The sequence below is a fragment of the Sorghum bicolor genome, chromosome 2 (assembly GCF_000003195.3).
Source record: "Sorghum bicolor cultivar BTx623 chromosome 2, Sorghum_bicolor_NCBIv3, whole genome shotgun sequence".
NCBI classification, from domain to species: Eukaryota; Viridiplantae; Streptophyta; class Magnoliopsida; order Poales; family Poaceae; genus Sorghum; species Sorghum bicolor.
The window spans coordinates 45,357,901-45,379,256 of record NC_012871.2 but is presented as its reverse complement, the minus strand read 5'-3'; the positions used below and the strand labels follow the sequence as shown (position 1 = coordinate 45,379,256).

Here is a 21,356-nt window from a genome sequence, read left to right as displayed (position 1 = left end):
GGCAAGTATTCTTTTTTGGATAGAGAGGATATTCATTAATTACAATCGGATTATAGACATCTACTACCTTCGTCCTAAAAAAGTGTCGTTTTTTACTTTCTAACATCTTGTTTGACCATCTGTCTTATTTAAATTTTTATCTCAATATTATTTATTTTGTTTTGACTTATTTTATCATTAAGTATATTTTAATAATTTTTTATTTATTTTATAATTTATAGAAAATTTTTGAATAAGACGAATGATAAGTACGATGTCCGTAAAAAATGTCATTCTTTTTGGGACGGAGGTAGCATGTAAGAAGCTAGGGAAAGTAGGCTAAATACACTCTTAATCACACACAATCATATTATTAAAAACCTTTTCTTATATTTTAGATGTCCTTACAAAATAAATAATATATCTCAATGTTTTTTAAAAAAAATGAAAAAATAATATAAAATATGTTTTTTCCCGTTGCAACGCACGGACATATTTATTAGTATAAAATAAAACAGGAGTTACAGATGAAGCATTTGAATACAATGTCAGAGAAAAAAAAGAAATCTGAAATTTGAACCTGTTTTGGCATTTGAACAGTTTTAATTAACATATTTACACATGAACATTTCTGACACTTGTTGTCACAAATCCGCATCAATATGTTGCGTTGAGCAATAAACACCAGCTATTAGTGATTCTACGCATCTGAATGGCTGTTTGTAATCTTGGCAATTACATCTTGGAACTGGTTCATACATCTGGACCTTGGTCAGCATACATTACACTATTACATCCTTAGACAACGCTAGGATATGAGTTTATTCTGTCGCCTATAAAATACAATTGGACCTGAAAAACTATTTCTGAAACGAATATTGAATTTAATTATATAAGAAACTGATTCATTAATTAGATCATTTGTGACCTGCAGGTGCTGGACAGTGAGTACAAGGAAGAAAAGAGGCCTGCAGCAGGAGTGTGACCTGTGCGCGCAGTGGCGGAGCCAGGATTTCATGCCTGGGTATTCCACGTATAAAAGTTTTTCAATGCATATGTGCAATAGTAATAGGGGATAAAATCAATACAAAATTGATCCTGATGCACAGCTCAAGTAGTACATATAATTTTCTTAAAATATATGCTAGGTAAAATATTTATTTATCCTGGTAACAAGGCATCAGGCAAAGTGAGTCTAGTGTTGCCCCTGGTAATAAAAAAAATATATAAATTCTTTATCTATGTTACAAGAACATAATGCAACATTTTTAAAAAAAAAATCAGAACGCAACCAAAAAAAAGGAAGAAAACGAAACCTTTGATTCTTTGAAGGATAAAAAATAGACGTGAGATCTTTGTGTTCACCTTGTTGTTGCTTCAAGCCGTATATGAGAAAGACCTATATACGAGAAAGGCGTTGAGGGAGAGCCGTATATGAGAAAGTCTACAAAGACCACTAATCGCCGCCGCCGCTAGAGGAATGTTGTCGATGGGGTTTCTTTATATGAGTTCATGGGCTGCCGCTACTAGTTGTTCTACTAGGTTTAGAGCAACTTCAAGAGTTTAACTATTCTTGTTGTTTATGCTATTTCAGAATTTGTATAGCAAAAAGTAGACTCCAACTAATATGCTATCTAATTTTATAAAATAGGAAGTTAGCTTTCCTTTAATTTTCGGTGGCTATATATAGCTTATTACAGACGCTAACTGTAATACTTTGTAAAATAACAAGATTGTTGTAGACCTCTTCTGTTTTTAGAAATTTTCTATTCGACAAAATAGCTAAACAATAGAATTTAATAATTATTTTTAGCCAAACTATTGGAGTTGCTCTTATGGGCTACATATTTGTAAAATTCAACAAACTAACATGTATGCTGATTATAGGTATGTGTATATATACATATATTCATGTTTATCATAAAAATCATGGGTATTCCAAATACAGGGCATACCCTGGCGCCGCCCATGTGTGCGCGCTTTGCCATCAAGAGACGGAAACAATGGATTATGGATCACCTGCTTTGTCTCGAATGTGTCCATACGCGAGAAGTTTGGTCAAGGCTGGAAACTCTGAAAGACTTGAAGGAGGGGCTTATGATTCTCCGTTCCTGCTCGTCTTCTGGCTTGTTTGGAAGGAGCTCAACAGGCGTGTCTTGGATAAGTTCGCAACCATGCCAGCTTTGGTTGCTGCCATCCATTAAGCTGGAGGCCGATCGTTTTGGGTGGCAGCAGAATTCAGGGGCCTATCACCGCTGTTAGTGCGCTGGTCGCTCAATGTTAATTTATAATTTCAGCTTGATCTAGTTGACCGTTTCTTCGTTCTTTTCTTTTCTTCATTCAGTGCGGCAGTCCGTGACTTATCTTGTGTTTGTGTTGCTACCCTCTTAATGAAATACGCGCTAGTAGGCGTAGCCATGAAAAAAGTTAGATCATTTGTACGATGCCCTAATCTTTATACATATCTGGATAATAATTTTTCACATTGTAGCAAAATTAAGGTAAGAGGTTTACTGGCCGCACCGAGGAATGCATGGTTTGATGGTTAGCCAGGTAACCACTAACCAGCGGCCAACCATTGTCGGCCATCCCGCACCCGCTCAGGGGCTGCCGTTGGCGTAGGCCGGCCATTGCCTCCTAGACCAGGTTGTAGGTGACCAGTACCTTGTCGCAGTTGTCCAGGGCCGTCAATAGGCGGAGAGGTGACAATCGTCCTCTTCTCCGTCTGAAATTTTTGTACTGAATGATTTTTTTCTGTCTGTGCAGTGCATATGTGTAAGCTTCTTGTGTATTCAGAAAGAAAAAAAAGCTCCCTGTTGTTGTGCAGTGCACATGATGGTTTATTTACGAGTTGGTCTTTGATTTGAGACTATTGCTTTAGGCCTAATTTGGAAACTCCAATTCCCCTAGGATCTCAGACTTATCCTGAGTGGGTAATCCATAGGGATATTATTTTAATGATTATTATTCTAGTTCTTAGTGGGATTTTTTATCTCTGGGTTTTGCTCCCCTTTACTTCCAAAGGAGCCCTTAGTGTATTTAGGAAGGAAAGAAAAACGCCCAACTATTGTGAATTAATTTCATGGCAAATTTACCTGTCATGACTCTCTCATGGGCATATCTTTTTCAAAGAAACCTCACGTTCCTCGAGCTACGCCAAACAAGACCACCTGCTCCAAGAACTACATAGTGAAGCTAATCCATAGTGGAGATAGTGGAGCAGAGTTGCAGAGCACGCCCAAACTAACCCTCGGACTCAAAGGCAGCATAGTTAATTTAGCCTATGAATCATACGAAGCGCGCTTCTTTGCTTGCTCCAACACCTTTTAAGGCAAAATATGGTTGGCTCTGAATCGTACTACTCCATGTTATAGTGTCATCTTGTCTGACTCTTATGTACCATCTAAACTTGAAGCCAGCAGTCATACTCAAGCACCTACCATGGGTCTCACCCTCTTATAGGCTTATGCAAGGCCTTCTTGAGCTAGCCACTGCACAATGGTGAGATTCTGTTGGCAGGGGCACTCGGCGGTGTGAGTGACTATGTGATGAAGATGAGCAGCTGACAGAACGTCAGGGAATGCTCATTTTTGCAACAGCAGAGATCAGGAAGCTTGGTATAGTCGCTCTTCACAATCACACATGCACATTGAATGACCACACCACAATATGCTCGCTTCGTTTAGGTCCTATCCTATTTGTTCAGGCTAAGGCGTACAAGTAACAGCTTTTATGAACTTCTTGTCATTCTCCCTCTCCGGGACACCTGAATTTGATGATTTCGTGTACACGCACCGGTGAGATTTGGTTCTAGCTACTTTGGAGTCAACACATACATCTTACAAGCATGAGTATCTACTGTCTCCTTCAGCTCTCCTTGCACCGATGATGTAACCTCACCCTGCAACCAAAACAAAAAATCACACACACACAAAACAAGTTTGAGAATTCCTTGCAACAAAAAAGATATATGCTGTGGTAGAACTTGTCTATGATCAGAGAAAACGCAAGCTTACGGTCCACAGATCATGAGCATCGACGACGGTGGATTCATTGAGACCAATGCTGCTCCAGCTGGCAGTAATGGATGCTTGATCAGACCCTCTGTTCCATAGAACAACTGCAACTCTCCCTCCACTTAATGGACCAGCCCAAACCTGATCACAAGATCATAAATGTATTATAAACCAGCTCGTTTGCTGCTACTCATGGCATTCGGCCAACCTTGTTTACTTACTTCTTGGTCTCCATCTTGTAGCACTTTGCGCCCTTGCACCCCAAGCACATCTGAATAGTTCACCAATCGTTGAAGTTCAGTATCTATCATCTTAAATTTCATAATTGGAGAAATGATCAAATGAATGAACAAAGTTATTTCCTTTACCTTGATTAACTGTGATGACGTTTTGGTTGCTGAGAATTTCCTTGGTATCGCTGCTCATCGAGCGGATGTCACAGCCAATCAGAAGAGGCGCCTGCATCACGGAGGTCCAGCGCCATGGTCATGAAAATGAGCAGTTCTATTGTACTAATTGATGATTACAAATGTCATTACCTTCACTAGAGCCCATATGCTGAAATGGGAGCGGTACTCCTCTGTTGTCATCCCCCCGTTTCCGACTTCCAGCATGTCCGGGTCTGAAAGCATAAATCAATTGCATCTCACTCTGCATTCAAGAAAAGGCAAGCCCAAAGTCTCTAAGACTCCAGGACTAGACTAACCATTCCATCCACCAGGCTGTGCATATGATGCCCATTTGTCATTAGCATCAGCAATGGCCGTCATGCTGAAACATTACATGGAAAAAGATGCATCATCAGATATTGATATGGCTACCAGCATGAGTAGTGAGTAGGGCATGCTCATGCTGCCAAATGGTAAATGACTACAAGTTCCTTCCTTGTGAACTTCACCAAAATCTTGCACATATCGTTAGCACAGTTTTAGCTTGTGAAGGTATAATGTACTCATGTTCACTGATCTAAAACAAAGAGTGTATGTAATGTTCACCTTCCCCAGTTGTCCTGGATGTCACCGGTTGTTCTCCAACTGTTTCCTACACCACTTGCCCATGTTGCTGGGTCATCCACACCCCTACAAAACAGCATTTTCAAAACCAAACAGCTGAAATCAAAGTTCAAACACAAAATTCGATCATCTGTTAAAAAGAAAAAGAGCAACAGTTACCATTCACAAAGGGAGAAGAAAATATTCCTCCCAGAACTCAGAAGGGCTTTGCTCATGTTGATATATCTGAATTTTGTCGCAAGCCATTTTCTCAGTCTCTCAAAGTAGCACGATAAGCAGGAACTGTTAAAAAGTGATAGTCGATGCTCACCTTGGCTGAGGGATCAACCCCTGGTCGTTGCAGTTGTCGTACTTCAAGTAATCAACTCCCTTAGATCATTTTAATAAAAAAAAGGAAACAGTTGAAGCAAGAAACAAAGGCTTTGAAGATTTCAATTTTCACACGTTTAGAAAATTCCAATCTATAGATGGCACAAAATGTACCCAAGACGCGAAGGTTTTTGCATCTTGCTCTTCATGTCCGAGCGAACCAGGCATCTGATTGCTGCAAGTTCGTGACCTGAAAGGAGAAGGCATGTGTGATTTGAGAGGGAAAACCAAAACACAAAGCATGGAAATCCATTGAGCTAAAGTGTATGGATTTTTTTTCATTGAGTTCCTATCTCTGCCAGCTAATGTTATCTGTCCTTCAGCTTGTGGTTCTTAATATATTTATGCGTACCCTGCATCACTGTAAACTCCGAGCTTGAGCCCTTTCCCGTGCACATAGTCTGCCAGGGCCTTTATTCCTGATGGGAATGTTGATGGATTTGCGGCAAGATTACCCTGGAAAGTAAGAAAGCTGTTCACTTTACCAATGGAGAAGAGTCGATCTATCCATTTCAGCAATGTCATGTTGATCCATCTAGTTTTACATAGTTGAACTCTTATTTACTATATTTATTGAACATAGTTTTACTATAATTCTACGATACTGCAGTGCGCACCTGGGAGTCCCTATCATAGGCTGCCCAACAATCATCTGCAGTGTCACAACACGAATATAGAATTCTCAAATTTCCTTTTTCAACTGAGAAACAGATAAATGAAAAGAGAAGACAAAAAATCTCAAGAGACTACCTATGTTTATATAGTCATAACCAAGCTTTGCAAGGCCAGTATCCACCATCGCATCAGCTACACATACATATCATGATTTATGCAGGGTGATACAATCGCAACTGATTCAATGCTTGGAGGAGTGTAGCCTTACCGATTTGTCGAATTATGTCTTCGTTTATATTGCAGGCAAAGTGATTCCAACTGTTCCACCTGAATTTGCCATATATTTAGTTAAGATATGTTTTTTTTATAATGGAAGACATTATTAAAAACTTCAAGGACAATACATCGAGTTAATACATAGTCTTGGAGGGCATTTCCGGCCTCTGCCTAATAAGAAGCATACAGCCAAACAAACAAAATAGACCACACACGCTCTGGTGACTATCAATCTATAAACTAGACCACGTTAGATTTCTGGGCTATGGGCCAAACAATTTCAAATAAATCCCAAAGGCCCACTCACACATGCATGCATATATGGAAAGGTCGGGACTTTAGTCTCACCTTGCTACTTCAAGAAGAGTGAGGTCAATTTAAATAGTTGAGCTATCTCCATCTTGTTGAAGCCATTGGGGAGAGAAAAAGGAAGAACCACACGCGCTCACTCGCCTCACCGGGCCGGGCTAGGCGGGGCCAATGGGCGCGCATGCAAGATATGCGCGTGAATGGTCCGGTGATTTCTCGCTTCGACCCTTGCAGGTGCACGACTTCCTTTTGCTACTTCAAATTTTTGCATGCATGGAGAAAATTACGCCAGCTTATTTGATAAGCAATTATTCTCGTATTATGGTAAGTGCAAAAACAACAGGTAATTACCATAATGCTGTAATTGACTGAACGGCTAATTGCTTTCCTTAGCTGTGTGCGACACATGTATAAATATGGGACGAGACGTCGTCCTCAGTATCGAGAGATTCATCTCTTCCTCGCCACACTACTATGCTGCCATCGTCTTCCCCATCCCATTGCCGACGTGCCATCGGTGTCGGAAGAGCAGACTCCGAAGATTGCTATGTGTTTTTTTCTAAAAACTAAAGATGAGGCGTTTGAATGTTTTAAGACTTATAAAGCTAAGGTAGAGAACCAATTAGAAAAGAAAATCAAGCGTGTTAGGTCTGATCGCGGTGGAGAGTATTTTTCCAATGAGTTTGATCTTTTCTGCGCGGAGAATAGAATAATTCATGAATAGACACCATCATATTCACCCCAATCTAATGGGGTTGCCGAAAGAAAGAACCGGACGTTAATGGACTTGGTGAATGCCACGTCAGAAACATCCGATATGGCTAAAGCATGGTGGGGAGGCTGTTTTAATAGCATGTCATGTTCTAAATAGAGTTTCAACTAAAAATAGTGAAGTTACTCCATATGAAGGATGGAAAGGAAGAAAATAATCACTCCATTACTTGCGTACGTGAGGCTGTTTGGCCATGGTTAGCATACCAATTAATAAGAAACGCAAGCTTGGATCAAAGACCGTTGATTGTATCTTTTTGAGTTATGCGCACCACAGACACGGCTTATAAGTTCTTAGTGATAATATCTAAAGCGCATGATGTTTTAGTTGATTCACTTTTGGAGTCACAGGATGTTACTTTCTTTGAGAATATTTTTCTGATGAATGTTGCTTATTCTTTACTGAGTTCGTCTAATGAATTAATTCCTAAGCCCACACCTTTGATAGAGCCAATTATAGACCCACCTAGTTTTGAAGAGGATAACAATGTTGTAGCTCCTAGAAGAAGTAAGAGACAAAGGGTTGAAAAATCCGTTGGTGATGACTTCATTGTGTATCTTATAGATGATACTCCTACGACCATTGCAGAGGCATATGCATCACCAGATGCAGATTATTGGAAGGATGCAGTCCGTAGTGAGATGGATGATACTATTGAAAAGTACAAGGCAAGACTTGTTGCTAAAGGTTTTACACAGAAAGAAGATGAGGATTTCTTTGATACCTACCCACTTGTTGTCAGATTAACTACAATCCGAGTGCTATTATCCTTGGCTGCTTCCTATAAGCTTCTTGTCCATTAGATGGACGTGAAGATGGCTTTCCTTAATGGAGAGTTAGAGGAAAAAATTTATATGAATCAACTCGATAGATTTATAGCACAAGGACAAGAGGGCAAGGTGTGCAGGTTACTCAAATCCTTGTATGGCTTAAAGCTGGCACCAAAGCAGTGGGATGAGAAGTTTGAAAAGACGTTGACCTCTTCTAGGTTTGCATGTGTGTTACCGTTATGGTGGGGGCAAAGGAGTAATCCTGTGCTTGTATGTTGACGACACACTAATTTTTGGAACAAGCATCAATGAGACTAATGATGTTAAATCATTCTTATCCCAAAACTTTGACATGAAAGATTTGGGAGAAGCCGATGTGATCCTCAATATTAAACTTAATAAGGGTGAGAGTGGGATTACTCTTTTGTAGTCTCATTATGTAGAAAAGGTTTTGAACCGCTTCAGTTATATGGATTGCAAACCTTCTCCAACACCCTATGATCCTAGCCTAATACTTCGAAAGAATAAAAGGCTAGGAAAGGATCATTAAGACATTCTTAAATTGTTGGCTCATTGATGTACCTAGCTAGGGCAACCCACCCTGTTATCTCATTTGTTGTAAGCAAGTTGAGTAGATTCTCCTCTAATCCAGGAATTGATCATTGGCGTGGTATTGGTTGAGTAATGCGTTATCTAAAAGGCACAATAATTTATACAATTCACTATTTAGGGTACCCAAGAGTACTTGAAGGATACAGTGATTCAAACTGAATTTCAGAAGTTGATGAGTTTAAGACCACTAGTGGATACATATTCACTTTGGGTGGTGGTGCTGTCTCTTGGAGGTCTTGTAAGCAGACAATACTTACAAAGTCCATAATAGAGGTAGAGCTTACAGCTCTAGATACAACCTCTTCTGAGGCTGAGTGGTTAAGAGATATGTTGATGGACTTGCCTTTGATTGAGAAACCAATTCCTGCTATTCTCATAAACTGTGAAAAATCAAACAGTGATCCAGCAAACATATAAAGCGTAGACTGAAGTCTGTCAAGAAATTAAGGAGCTTCGAAGTAATAGCTGTGGACTACATCTAGACAGCTAAGAACCTAGCAGATCCCTTTACAAAGGGACTATCACGTACCGTGAATGACAATGCATCGAAGAAGATAGAATTGAGACCCATGTAAGTTAACCTCAGCAGTAACCCAATCTATGTGATCGGAGATCCCGTGAATTAGGACCTAGGAAGAACAAGTTGTTGGTTAATGGGAGAGTACAATCGTTTTCCTTGAACCCACTGTTGATATTTGGTAACGCCATCAGGAAATGATCCGCAAGCGCACGGATATCGGTGAGCACTTCACCCGGGAGGTTATCTAGAGTATCATATTTATATTTTTACCACTGGGAGAAAGCGTGCCTCTGACTAACTAAATCTATTGCTACTACCCTTTAGGCTACAAACAATGTGATTCGATGTGAGTGATGTATAGAGAAGACTACAACCACACTCTCGTTCTAACCTTGGTAAGGATGATCTACTGTTCTATTGGTGAGGCTTACGGAATCTAGACACCACAAAGGATGTTCGACCCACACCTATAAACCCTATCGATCCTGCTAACGGGATGTGGGCTACAAAGGTAGCTCAGAAATGTCACGTTCCTCGCTACTACCACGGTCCGGCTAGACAGGGGATATCTATGAGTACCCTAGCCCAAACACCACGTTTACGCTAGTAGTGATTACTCTAAACTCAACCGGAAGAGATTAAAGTAAACTCATAAACCAAAGAACAATAAGAACAAAGAACTTACTAGAATTTAGAAGTCGAAATACTGAAGAATCCTAGGAGCAAGCCTCGGGTTAGGAGACTTGATCCCGCAGGTACAACCTCGGAGTAGACACCGACAGGCCAGGCTTCCTCCGATCTACACCTGCACTCTATCTCTCTCAATCTAGTAGAACTAATTCTACTCTCACATTGGATGCTAAGCCCTATGAGGTTAGATCCCTAGAGGGACCTCTCTCTCTGAATCCTTTCTGGAAAATATGCTAATGAATAATGCGATTGCCCTCCTCCAGGGGCCAGGGGGCCTGCTTATATAGTCCCCTCAAGTGAACGTGGGCTGTCGGATCAAACCGACATTAATCGCATGATTTTCCTTAATCCTTTAGGTCGGTGGAGCATAATCCGCGAGACGGGACCTGATTGGTCTCTGTAGCAGGGCGGGCGCCCAAGGGGGGAGGGCGGGCGGGCGCCCTGCCCCCGGGCCCGCTCGGCCTCCCGTTCGTTTCCGTGGCTTCTGGACTCTTCTAGATGATAGAAAATTACGCAGCACGTTAATATCTCTAGGTAAACCCGACATATGGGGCTTTCCTCCATATTTCCTGATAACCCCCTACAGAAATAGACAAACACCAAAACTCGTGGAATTCTGTAAGATGAAACCCTAAGTCTGGGTGTTGGTTGCATTTGGATCCTTTTCTTTATTTATTTGATGATTATATTTGGTGCGTAAGGACCGTCAACACCCACTCCGTTGGAGATGCAGTACTCTCATTTCTATAAGGCAGGTTGACTTTGTCTTAATGTGTTCTGAGGCTTTATAGCAAGATACTATCCTACATAGTATTCCTGTAAGAACACACATATGTGAGCCCAACTGTTAGTCACAGTTTATAAGAATTGGGTGTTCTTTAATAAGCTTATGAAGTGAGTTAGGAGTATGACTTATATGCTTCACTCGTGGGGTTGGCTATGACAACCTAGTATCAGTCAAGACTTTGAGTGAAGCCTATTTGCACCAAACTGCTAATTCAAGGCCTAGTCCATTGTGCAGTTGCGGATGGGCCTATCTTGTTATTCTAGGTGGATGTTCAACCTTAACCAGTCTCCACGGAATAGGTGGTATATTAATAGTACTATGGTACAGGGAGTATGACTCACATGCCCTTGGGATGTGGTGGGGGATTGTTAGATGTTTTGGGCCATGGGCCAAACAATTCCAAATAAATTGCAAAGGTCCACTCACACATGCATGCATATATGGAAAGGTGGAAAACTTTAGTCCCACCTTGCTACTTTAAGAGTAGTGAGGCCAACTTAAATAGTTGAGCTATCTCCACCTTGTTGAAGCCATTAGGAAGAGGAAAAGGAAGAACCACACACGCGCGCGCTTGCTCACCTCGCCTCGCCGGGGCGGTCCGAGCCAGGCTGGTGCGGGGCCAATGGGCGCGCATACACGACATGCACATGAATGGTCTGGCGATTTCCTGCTTCGCTCGCTCACCTCGCCTCGCCTCGCTGGGGCGGTCCGAGCCAGGCTGGTGCGGGGCCAATGGGCGTGCATACACGACATGCACATGAATGGTCTGGCGATTTTTTGCTTCGACCCTTGCGGGTGCGCTGCTTCCTTTTGCTACTTTGAATTTTTGCATGCATGGAGAAAATTGCACCGGTCTATTTGGTAAGCAATTATTCTCGTATTATGGTAAGTGCATAAACGGTAGGTAATTATCATAATGTTGTGATTGATTGAGCGGCTAATTGCTTTTCTTAGCTGCGTGCGATGCGTGTATAAATATGGGACGAGACGATGTCGTTAGTACCGAGAGCATCTCTTTCTCGCCACACTACTGCGCTGCTGCCGTCTTCCTTGTCCCGTCGTCGACGTGCCATCGGTGTCGAGAGAGCAGACTCCAAAGCCTACGTCTCCTCGTGTCCCTGCACGGGGTAGGGGGCGTATCAGGTTTTTGGGAAGCGCCGCGCGACTGCTCGCTGGACGTCTTGTTTCCTCTACACCTGGTGTTCGCCGAACTCCATCGACGGTCTCCTTCTTCTTCGTTCATGCCGACAATCCCACTGTAAGGATGTCTATCTTCTCTTTGTTGTTTGTTCTCGTATCCTTTCTATTACTAGCACTAGATGCCATGATTTTGTCTCAGATCATAGTGCTAGTTTTAATTTATATATCTGTGATACATGTTGTTGGTCTTTTACTTACTGTCGGAATTAATATATACATCGCTAAATAGTTTTTATTTCCAACATCATGTGCCTGCTTGTTCAAGAATAGCATATAAAAAAATTCCAGCAAGTCTATGTTCACAGTGGTGTTTTGAAGTCTAACTGGTGTCTACTGTGGTGTCATGAACTCGGAGCTGAAGGCCTGAAACTGAGTACTGTATTTCCAGTGCGGAACGCTGATAGGACTCTGTTTGAGAATGCATATTCCAATTTCTAACCAATGCACACATGCTTTCTAACACGAATCAAGGAAACAAAGGCAAAATAGAGATTCACACAAAAAAGGATGTGTGTGCATCTTACATGTTTTTCAACACCACAACACTGCAAATTAAAAGAAACAGACCTTTGATCTTTGAAAGTATCATATCAGAGGAGCGAAAAGGAACAAAGAGAGAACCAGGAAATGTAATCCAGATATTTCATAGAAAAAAAGAACTTGTCACCAAAAGGACACATGCATATCCATGTACTTGAAAAAGAAAACCCTGAAAAAATACACCACACAACTTATAAGGCTAAAGGATCAGTTACCCCATCTGTGGAGTCCGTCCAAGACCATTCTCCAGGGTAGCTCTCCTCGCCACCGCCACCGGCGATCTCTCTGGCCGGATCGCCACCACCGACGTCGACAGCAAGATGAAGACGAGAGCACAGAGGAGTGCTTTCTCTTCCATGACAAAGAGGTGGGCAGGGCAGGTAGCTGCTGCAAGAGTTTAATGTCTCCTTGCTAGTTTCCATGTCGTATTATGTTGTATATATATAGCAATGGGCCAGCATCAGGACAACTCTTCGTCACGAGCTTAGGTTCTCATGCCTTGTTTGCGGTATAAACTAAGTTCTTGTTATTAACATCTTTTCTGTAGCTAAGGATCTGTTTGGTTTGGCTTTTGGTTGTAGCTTTTGCTCCACAAAAGCCAAAAGCCAACCAAAAGACACCTACTAAATCAAAAACAGCTTTCACGTAATTCATTTTTCATAACAGAGGAAGGGCTGTTTTCACCGGTTATAGGGGTATGATTTCACCAGAATTACCACACTGCCATCAGTTATGAAGATAATGTTTCATTATTTTTCCTTTTATTCTCAGCTGCGTTCGTCCGCGCGAGTGGAGGTGCCCGTTGTGCTAGGCCACCAGGGTTTCCCGGCGGCGCAGTAAGGCCTTGTTTAAATCTAATTTTTTTTTGATTTTGACACTGTAGCACTTTCGTTTTTATTTGACAAATATTATCTAATCATGGAGCAACTAGGCTTAAAAGATTCGTCTCGTGATTTACAGTTAAACTGTATAATTAGTTATCTTTTTATCTATATTTAATGTTCCATATATGTGTCGCAAGATTCGATGTGATGGAAAATCTTGTAAAGTTTTGAGTTTTTGGGTGTATCTTTCGTAAGTGTAAGTGTGTAATCTTTTTGGGATTGACAGCTGTCACAATTGATGCAACATTGACGTGTAAAAAGCCCGCCTGCATTTTGGGATAACCTTCTAGGTGCTACTAAGGTCTTGTTTAGTTCATCTCAAAAACAAAAAAAATTTCAAAATTTTCCGTCCCATCGAATTTTATGGCACATACATGGAGCATTAAATATAGGTAAAAACAAAAATTAATTGCACAGTTTGTCTGTAAATTACGAGACGAATCTTTTCAGCCTAGTTACTCCATGAGGCCAGTCTCAATGCATGTTTCATGAGAGTGTCATGCACATTAAATAGGGTGCCACGTAAGCAAAATTGTTGACTTGGCAGGGTCATTAAATGAAGGAGTTTCATCAGATGAGAGAGGAGTTTCATCAGATGAGAGAGGAGTTTCATCCCCATGAAACTTTTGTGGCTCGGTTAACTAGTTTATAGTCTTGGTAACTGTGTCATGAAACTAAGCATTAAGACTGGCCTGACTGGACAAGGTTTATCAAATAAAAACAAAAATGCTACAGTATTAAAATCTAAAAACTTTTTTATCTAAACAAGGCCTAAAGATAAAAAAAAACTGCGGCAGCGAGCACACGGACATTAATCACTAGTAACTAACCCAGTATGAAATGTCATTTGGCCAACTACTAACGGGTCCTAATCACGATTGCGTAATTACATATGCTAATTGCAACTTAGAGTATATTGGGTACAGCTCAGCTTCATAAAATAGTTTTTTTTAGTTTTATAAAGCAGCTTCACTGGTGAATGTAAAGCTATTTTCAAAAAATATTTCGTAAAGTAACTTTTAAGGAAGGTAGCTAAGAGAACCTAATATTTTAAGCTTCACCTCGACTCTTGTACTAGAAGAGAAGTTGGAAAACAACTTTTTAGGAAGAAGGTGTTTTATCTGCATCTGTTTGATAAGAGAAGCTAAAAAATACCTTTGTGAAGCTAGGGTAAAAACCCTACCAAACAAGGCTTTATTTCCGGTTGTGCCTGGACATTAGTAGTGACTTTTTTGGTAAATGCCTGTGATGAAGAGGTAAAACAAAAAAGGATGAGTGGTAAAATCTCTGAATTACAACATCTATCCCTCAAATAAATCAATTTCTAAAATCTGTACTAGTCAAACTTTCTTAGGGCACTCACAATGCAGACTCTATCATAGAGTCTAAAGTTATTTATTATCTCGAACAATATGGACTTAGAGTCTAAATAAGACTTAGAGTCTTATTTTTTCTACCTCTTTCTTCAATAAATATGCTGTCACATCAGCAAAATACCATAAATAATATGTAATTAATTGTCTTGGACTCTGTAATAGAGTCTTGCATTGTGAGTGCCCTTACAACATCTATGAAATAAATGAGCATATTATGAAAATATATTCCATAGTAGGTATAATGATGCTAATTTAGTAATACAAATCTTGATGTTTTTTTCTAAAAATTTGGTCAAAGTTTAAAAAACTTGACTTAAGACAACTCTATAAACCTATTTATTTAGGAACAAAATGAGTATGTCACTTAAACTTCAAAAGGTACTCGTATACATCTTAAAAAAACATTTTCTAGATAAATATAAAATGTTTTTCTCTACCCGAAATCTTCTACACCAGAATATATGTTTGGATCAGTATGATCTTAGTCACCCTTTGTTTAGTGTTTAGACGGTTTAGACAACGGCTAGATAGTTTATACAGTGGATGCAGTAAATAGACATTTAAAATGATATTCTCAATACAAAATTTTAAGTGCAGTTTAAGTCCATTGACAATGAACAATTACACGTATAGTCATACACATAGTCGTATAGACATTGTTTAAGGGCACTCCCAATGCTAGAAACTACACATAGTTTCTATACCCATTAATTTCTATAGACACTATATATAGAAACTATGGTTCCAATGGATAGTATATCCAATCACATTCATTCTCTCTCCATTCTTAGCCAATCATATCACTTTATGTCTTGGATTTTGTGTAGACATGGTTTCTAACTTAGACCCAGTTTCTATGATTTTTACTCTCTTTCTTCAATAACTACATTGCCACATCAGCAAAATGTTTAGGTGGCACTGCAATTAATGTCTATAGAAACCACAATGATTTCTGCATTGGGAGTGCTCTAAATAGCACAAATTAAATATTCTCCTCCATACGTGCAAGCCCAATTTCACCTATCCACAAAGTTCATTTATTAACACTCAGACTTTATTAGTTTATCGTCTAAAAATGACTGTTTAAATGCTTTGTTTTGTGTTTACACTGTTTATCTACCGTTTAATGCCTTTTTCCTACTAGTTTGACTGTTTAGATGCATCTAGCATTTAATTTCCTACTCATTTTTCCTACTAATATGTCTCAATGCATGTTTCATGAGAGTGTCAAGCACATTAAATAGGGTGCCACATAAGCAAAATTGCTGACTTAGCAGAGTCATTAAATGAAGGAGTTTCATCAGATGAGAGAGAAGTTTCATCCCCAAGAAACTCATGTGGCACGGTTACCTAATTTATAATCTTAGTAACTGTACCATGGACCTATGTATTGAGACTGACCTACACGTTTAGATGAACACTGATATGCATTAATGACATGTATCGATATGCCAGACCCACCATTTAACGCAATTTCTGCATATCGTTACTACCAAGGCTATGGAAGGGAATGATGGGTACTTTCTAAAGGGTCGAGATGACGGACTAGAGGGGGGTGAATAGTCCTTTCTAAAAAATTATTACGTCGGCTAACCGAAACAAATGCGGAAATAAAACTATCGGTCTAGCCAAGACTATACCCCTCTATCTAAGTTCTCTAGCACCTTGTAAAAGATCCTAAACAAGCAAACAAGGTGCTACCTTAACAAGAGCTCACCTAACCAATTCTAGGAGCAAGGTCACACAAGCCTATGCCACTAGTACTTTGCAAAACGGGGAAGCTCCTACACAAACTAGTGAGGCAAAGCACACAAAGCCTAAGCTCACTAGCAAGCTCAATAACAAGGCAACTAATGCCAAATTAGAGAGCGTAACTTACTTAGCTACACAAACTAAGTAATGTGACTAACAAGGTTACACAAACCAAATTAGTCACGCAAGGGAACTACTTCTAGCTACACAAGCAAGAAGGTAACTAGCAAGCTACACAAGCTAACTAATTACAAGAGCAACTACACAAGCACAAATATATGAATGTAAGAACAAGCTTGTGTTAGAGACTTGCAAACCAACGAGAATAACAATGTTGACACAATGATTTTCTCCCGAGGTTCACTTGGTTGCCACCAAGCTACGTCCCCGTTGTGTCGACCAACACTTGGTGGTTCGGCGGCTAAGAGGTGTTACACGAACCTCGTCCCCACTAGGACACCGCAAGAACCTACCCACAAGTGAGGTAGCTCAACGACACGCACGATCCAATAGAGTTGCTCTTCGCGATCCCTGCGGGGTGAGCACCGTACCCCTCACAATCTCTTCTCCGGAGCACCGCACAATCTCCTTGCGTGCTTCGACGGAGTCACAAGTCACCAAGCCATCTAGGAGGTGGCAACCTCCAAGAGTAACAAGCACCACCGGCTTGCAACATGAACACCTAGTGCCACTCGATGCAATCTCTCAATGCAACGCACTAGAATCGCTCACTCACACAATCGGATGATCACTATCAAGCATATGTGAGTTAGAGGCTTCACTAGCACTCCCCAAGCATGGACACTAAGTCCCAAGGGTGCTCAGCACCAGCCAAGGCCGGTCACAACTTCTATTTATAGCCCCAAGGGCTAAACTAGCCGTTGCCCTTTCACTGGGCAAAACACGTGGGCACCGGACGCTCAAGGGAGTCACCGGACGCTCAACTCCCAGCGTCCGGTGCTCAGGCGTCAGCCACGTGTCACTAGCCGTTTGAACTCGACCGTTGCCGCCAACGGCTACTGCGCACGCGCGCCTGACACGGCACCACCGGACGCTCAACTAGTCCACACCGGAAGCGTCCGGTGCACACCGGACTCGTGCGCAGAGAGCTCCGCAAACTCGCACGGTCACCGGACGCTGGGCACCGAACGGTCCGGTGCTCACCGGACTCGTGCGCAGAGAGGATCGCCAAACCACCTGCACACCGGACACTGAGCACCGGACTCTCTCCGGTGCGTCCGGTGCACTCTGCTGCACCCGACAGCACACCGGACGCTGAAGGCCAGCGTCCGGTGCCTCCGCGCAGAGCGTCCGGTGAGTGTTTCCAACTGAGAAACACTCCCGCGACTTCTCCAAATTTCCCACCGGCGCAATAGAAAATATACGCTTAATTTTCTCAAAAGCGCCGAACACCCACACCTCTCTCAACCCTAGGAACTCTACCTCCTTTGCAAATGTGCCAACACCACCAAGTGTACACCACCATGTGCAAGTGTGTTAGCTTTTTCACAAACATTTTCCCAAAGGAGTTAGCCTCTTAACTTGCCACGCCACTCGATCCTAACACGTATGCAAAGTTAGATCGCTCAAGTGGCACTAGATGACCGATATGCAAACAAGTTTGCCCCTCTTGATAGTACGGCCATCTATCCTAAATCCGGTCATAAACTTCTCTACCCACCTATGACCGGTGAAATGGAAATGCCCTAGGTTATACCTTTGCCTTGCACATTCCATTCCATCTCCTCCAATGTTGATGCAACACATGCACCAACCAATCACCAAATGATATGATCCACTTCATATCATCACGTGACCGTATTGGTTCATCGATCTTGACCTCACTTGCTCTTCACCGTTGCCTCGGTCCATCGGCGCCAAGTCTTGCTCAAGCTTCACCGTCACATGCGGTCCCTCGCTTCAAAGCCTCTGACTTGCCCTTCACTCTTGCAACCGGTCCATCAAGCCAAGCCTCATCTTGATCTTCTCCACCTTGGTCACATGACTCCATGTCATGTCTCATATGCAATGAGCTCCTCCATCATCATATAATCACCTGTGGACTAATCTCTTGTGTATCTCACATAAACACTATTAGTCCACCTAAGTTGTCACTCAATTACCAAAACCAAACAAGGACCTTTCACTTTCTTCATACCAAACTGTGAGAGACGTTTTGATTTTTTAGATACATTACTTTTATGATATATCTAGACATAGTGTATATCACTAGTACAGGGAAGGGCTTTAGCCCCGGGCCGTAAGGGCCTTTAGTCGTGGCTATGGAACCGGGGCTAAGGTTTCGGGACTAAGTCCCACCTTTAGTCCCGGTTTCGAGGACCGGGACTAAAGGTCCACCTTTAGTCCCGGTTGGTAACAGCATTCGGGACTAAAAGGTGCGCCAGGGTGTGCCACCTGGCCTCCACTTTTAGTCCCGGTTGTTGCTACCAACAGGGACTAAAGACTTTTTCTTTTTTCTTTTTCTTTTCATTTGGTTTTCTATTTAGGGTTTACATTATGTTATTGTTATTTTCGAATGCGTATTGTTTGCTGGTAGTTTATAGAACGCACACCTATAATTTATATAATTTAAAGCATTACATATAAATATACTATAAAACACTATATATATATAATATGTATCTATAGGTTCATAATATAATATTTACACATATGCATCACGGACAAAGTATTTACAACACAATTTATCTCCGCCACTCAAGCATCGTACAAATGATCATCGTTATTTGGTTTCATTGGCTCCTGAGGGTTGAAGTAGCACTCGCCGCCGGGATTCGGGACTTGGTCGTTAAGAAATCTTGTGATTGTCTCATGAATTCCTTTTAGGCGCACCGCATCCAACACCTGCTCCTTCAGCCACATCTCCTTTAATAGACATTAAAGAAAAAAGTTAGAGGTATGAATAGGATTTATTAAATAGCAACAAATAAATGAAATAAACTTATTATATATACATGTTACATACTTTTAGGTGCTCAAGATTAGTTCTTTTGGCATAGACCCTCATAAACTCGCACACATAGTAGCCACACAAATTGTTGCCCGGTGTCTGCCGTAGAACCCATTGAAGTAAGATGGGCTTTGAAAGTGCTGCATTCAACTCTGGACGGTGTTTCTGCACGAACCCAGCCCAAACCCTAGCAATAAAACGATCATTATTAATTATCTATTACCAAGTTAAAAGAGCAGAATTTAATATATAGAGATCAGAGTTACCCTTGGATAATATCTATCATTTCTTGGTAATCGTCCTGTGGTTTTCTCAACGAGTCATAGATTACCAATTGACATTGCCAGAGATCAATGAGAATTAGTATCTAATGAAAGCTGCATTTGTGTGCATATTGTACGCAAAATTAGTATATATCTTCATATTGATCTGATTAATTAGTTAAATAGAATGTACACACGATAATGACACTTACTTAAAGTTGTAGGGAAAGAGTATATATCTTTTATCTTTTTGGTTGATCGAGAACCTCCGTAGATTTCTCTCTATTTGAGTTCTCCATAAGACATATGGGGTCTTGTGGTCTTTGAATACAACATTTGGATCCACAAATCCAATCTCCTTGTCATTTCTAACTCTGAGGTCCCTCATCATGTTTCTGCATATGTATAGCGGGTTTCTATAATTAGTTATATATATATACATGATAAGTTACAGTGACATTATTGAAAGAAAGAATCACTTACAGACAGAAGCAACTCATTAGAGATTTGTCAAGAGCGTCCATGTGGCATAGTTGGTGTAGCTCATTAAATTGAACATAAATAATATCATCACCACGGAAGTAATGATAATTTCTAATTCGGACACAAAGATAGTCATCTGCTTTTCTGACACACGCTGCCATGTACCATTTGTTTAGCATGTATATTTGCGTTCCAAGCTTGCTGAGGGCCGCAGGGTTGTATAAACTCTTGCCATATGTATATTCCTTCTGACAATGATCAATTTGTGGAGCACTTTCAATTGGTGCCCCAGCTATCATTTGGGCTAAGCTAAGACCAGTTTCCATAAAAAAAATTTCAAGCTCATCAAATTTTAAATCTGCCGGTATCTGCTGGTCTAGCACGTCAATGTTTGAACCATATTCATTTCCAATGACTAGCGGGGGCACTGATTGCTTTGATTGTTCCCCAAGCTGTGCTACACCCTTGCGTGCTCTTTTCTCTTTCTTCTTCTCTTCTTCTATGGATTTCCTTAAAGTGCGATCATAGTCCGATAAAGATGATGATTCTTTCTGAGCTTCACGCCTCTTTTTTTGTTGAGCCTCAACCCTTTGTCGTAGATCTTTTGGCCGTAGTAAGAGGTATGACTTCTCAGGGTTTCGCATGGCTTCTCTTTCAGTCTTAAGTTTCTTGAAGAAACTATCCACGTCCGATTTTACTGAAACATTTATTTCTGCATCAGCCATCTCATAGGTCAGCTTCTTAGGAATGATAGCTTGTTTCTTTTCGGAGGCTTTCTTTTTTTGGTGGCGGGGCGGCTGACACATTTGATTGTGTGGCCGGCCTCTTCTTTCGTGCTGGAGCCACGTGTGGAGGCGATGGGCCGGCCGATGGCGGTGTTGGATCCTGAGGAGGTGGCGTTGGAGCCCTAGGTGGGGTTGGAGCCCTAGGTGGCGGTGTTGGAGCCCAAGGTGGCGGTGTTGGAGCCCAAGGTGGTGGCGTTGGAGCCTGAGGTGGTGGCGTTGGAGACCGAGACGATGCAGCCGTGTCTTGCACTCCCTCGTCATCACCCGCAGCACTATGACATGTTGGTGACCACCTGTGAAACCAAAAGGTATATGAGTAAATCGCTAACTAAGAGAATGCAAAATAAAGTAAGTATACAAATGTATAGTCAATT

The 21,356-nt window shown here is 41.3% G+C and overlaps 1 protein-coding gene across 1 annotated transcript; it reads right to left on the bottom strand.

Annotated features, from left to right (window-relative positions):
* On the bottom strand, window positions 3,617–12,850 carry LOC8063465 (alpha-galactosidase). The gene is made up of 15 exons (XM_021454595.1): window positions 12,684–12,850; window positions 6,261–6,319; window positions 6,128–6,184; window positions 5,995–6,029; window positions 5,730–5,833; window positions 5,492–5,567; window positions 5,319–5,377; window positions 5,168–5,233; window positions 4,991–5,074; window positions 4,702–4,766; window positions 4,535–4,617; window positions 4,364–4,454; window positions 4,217–4,266; window positions 3,996–4,136; window positions 3,617–3,880 (listed from the first exon to the last, which is right to left on the bottom strand). The coding sequence occupies exons 1-15, from the start codon at window positions 12,824–12,826 to the stop codon at window positions 3,794–3,796; spliced, it is 1,200 nt and encodes a 399-aa protein (XP_021310270.1). The 5' UTR covers window positions 12,827–12,850; the 3' UTR covers window positions 3,617–3,793.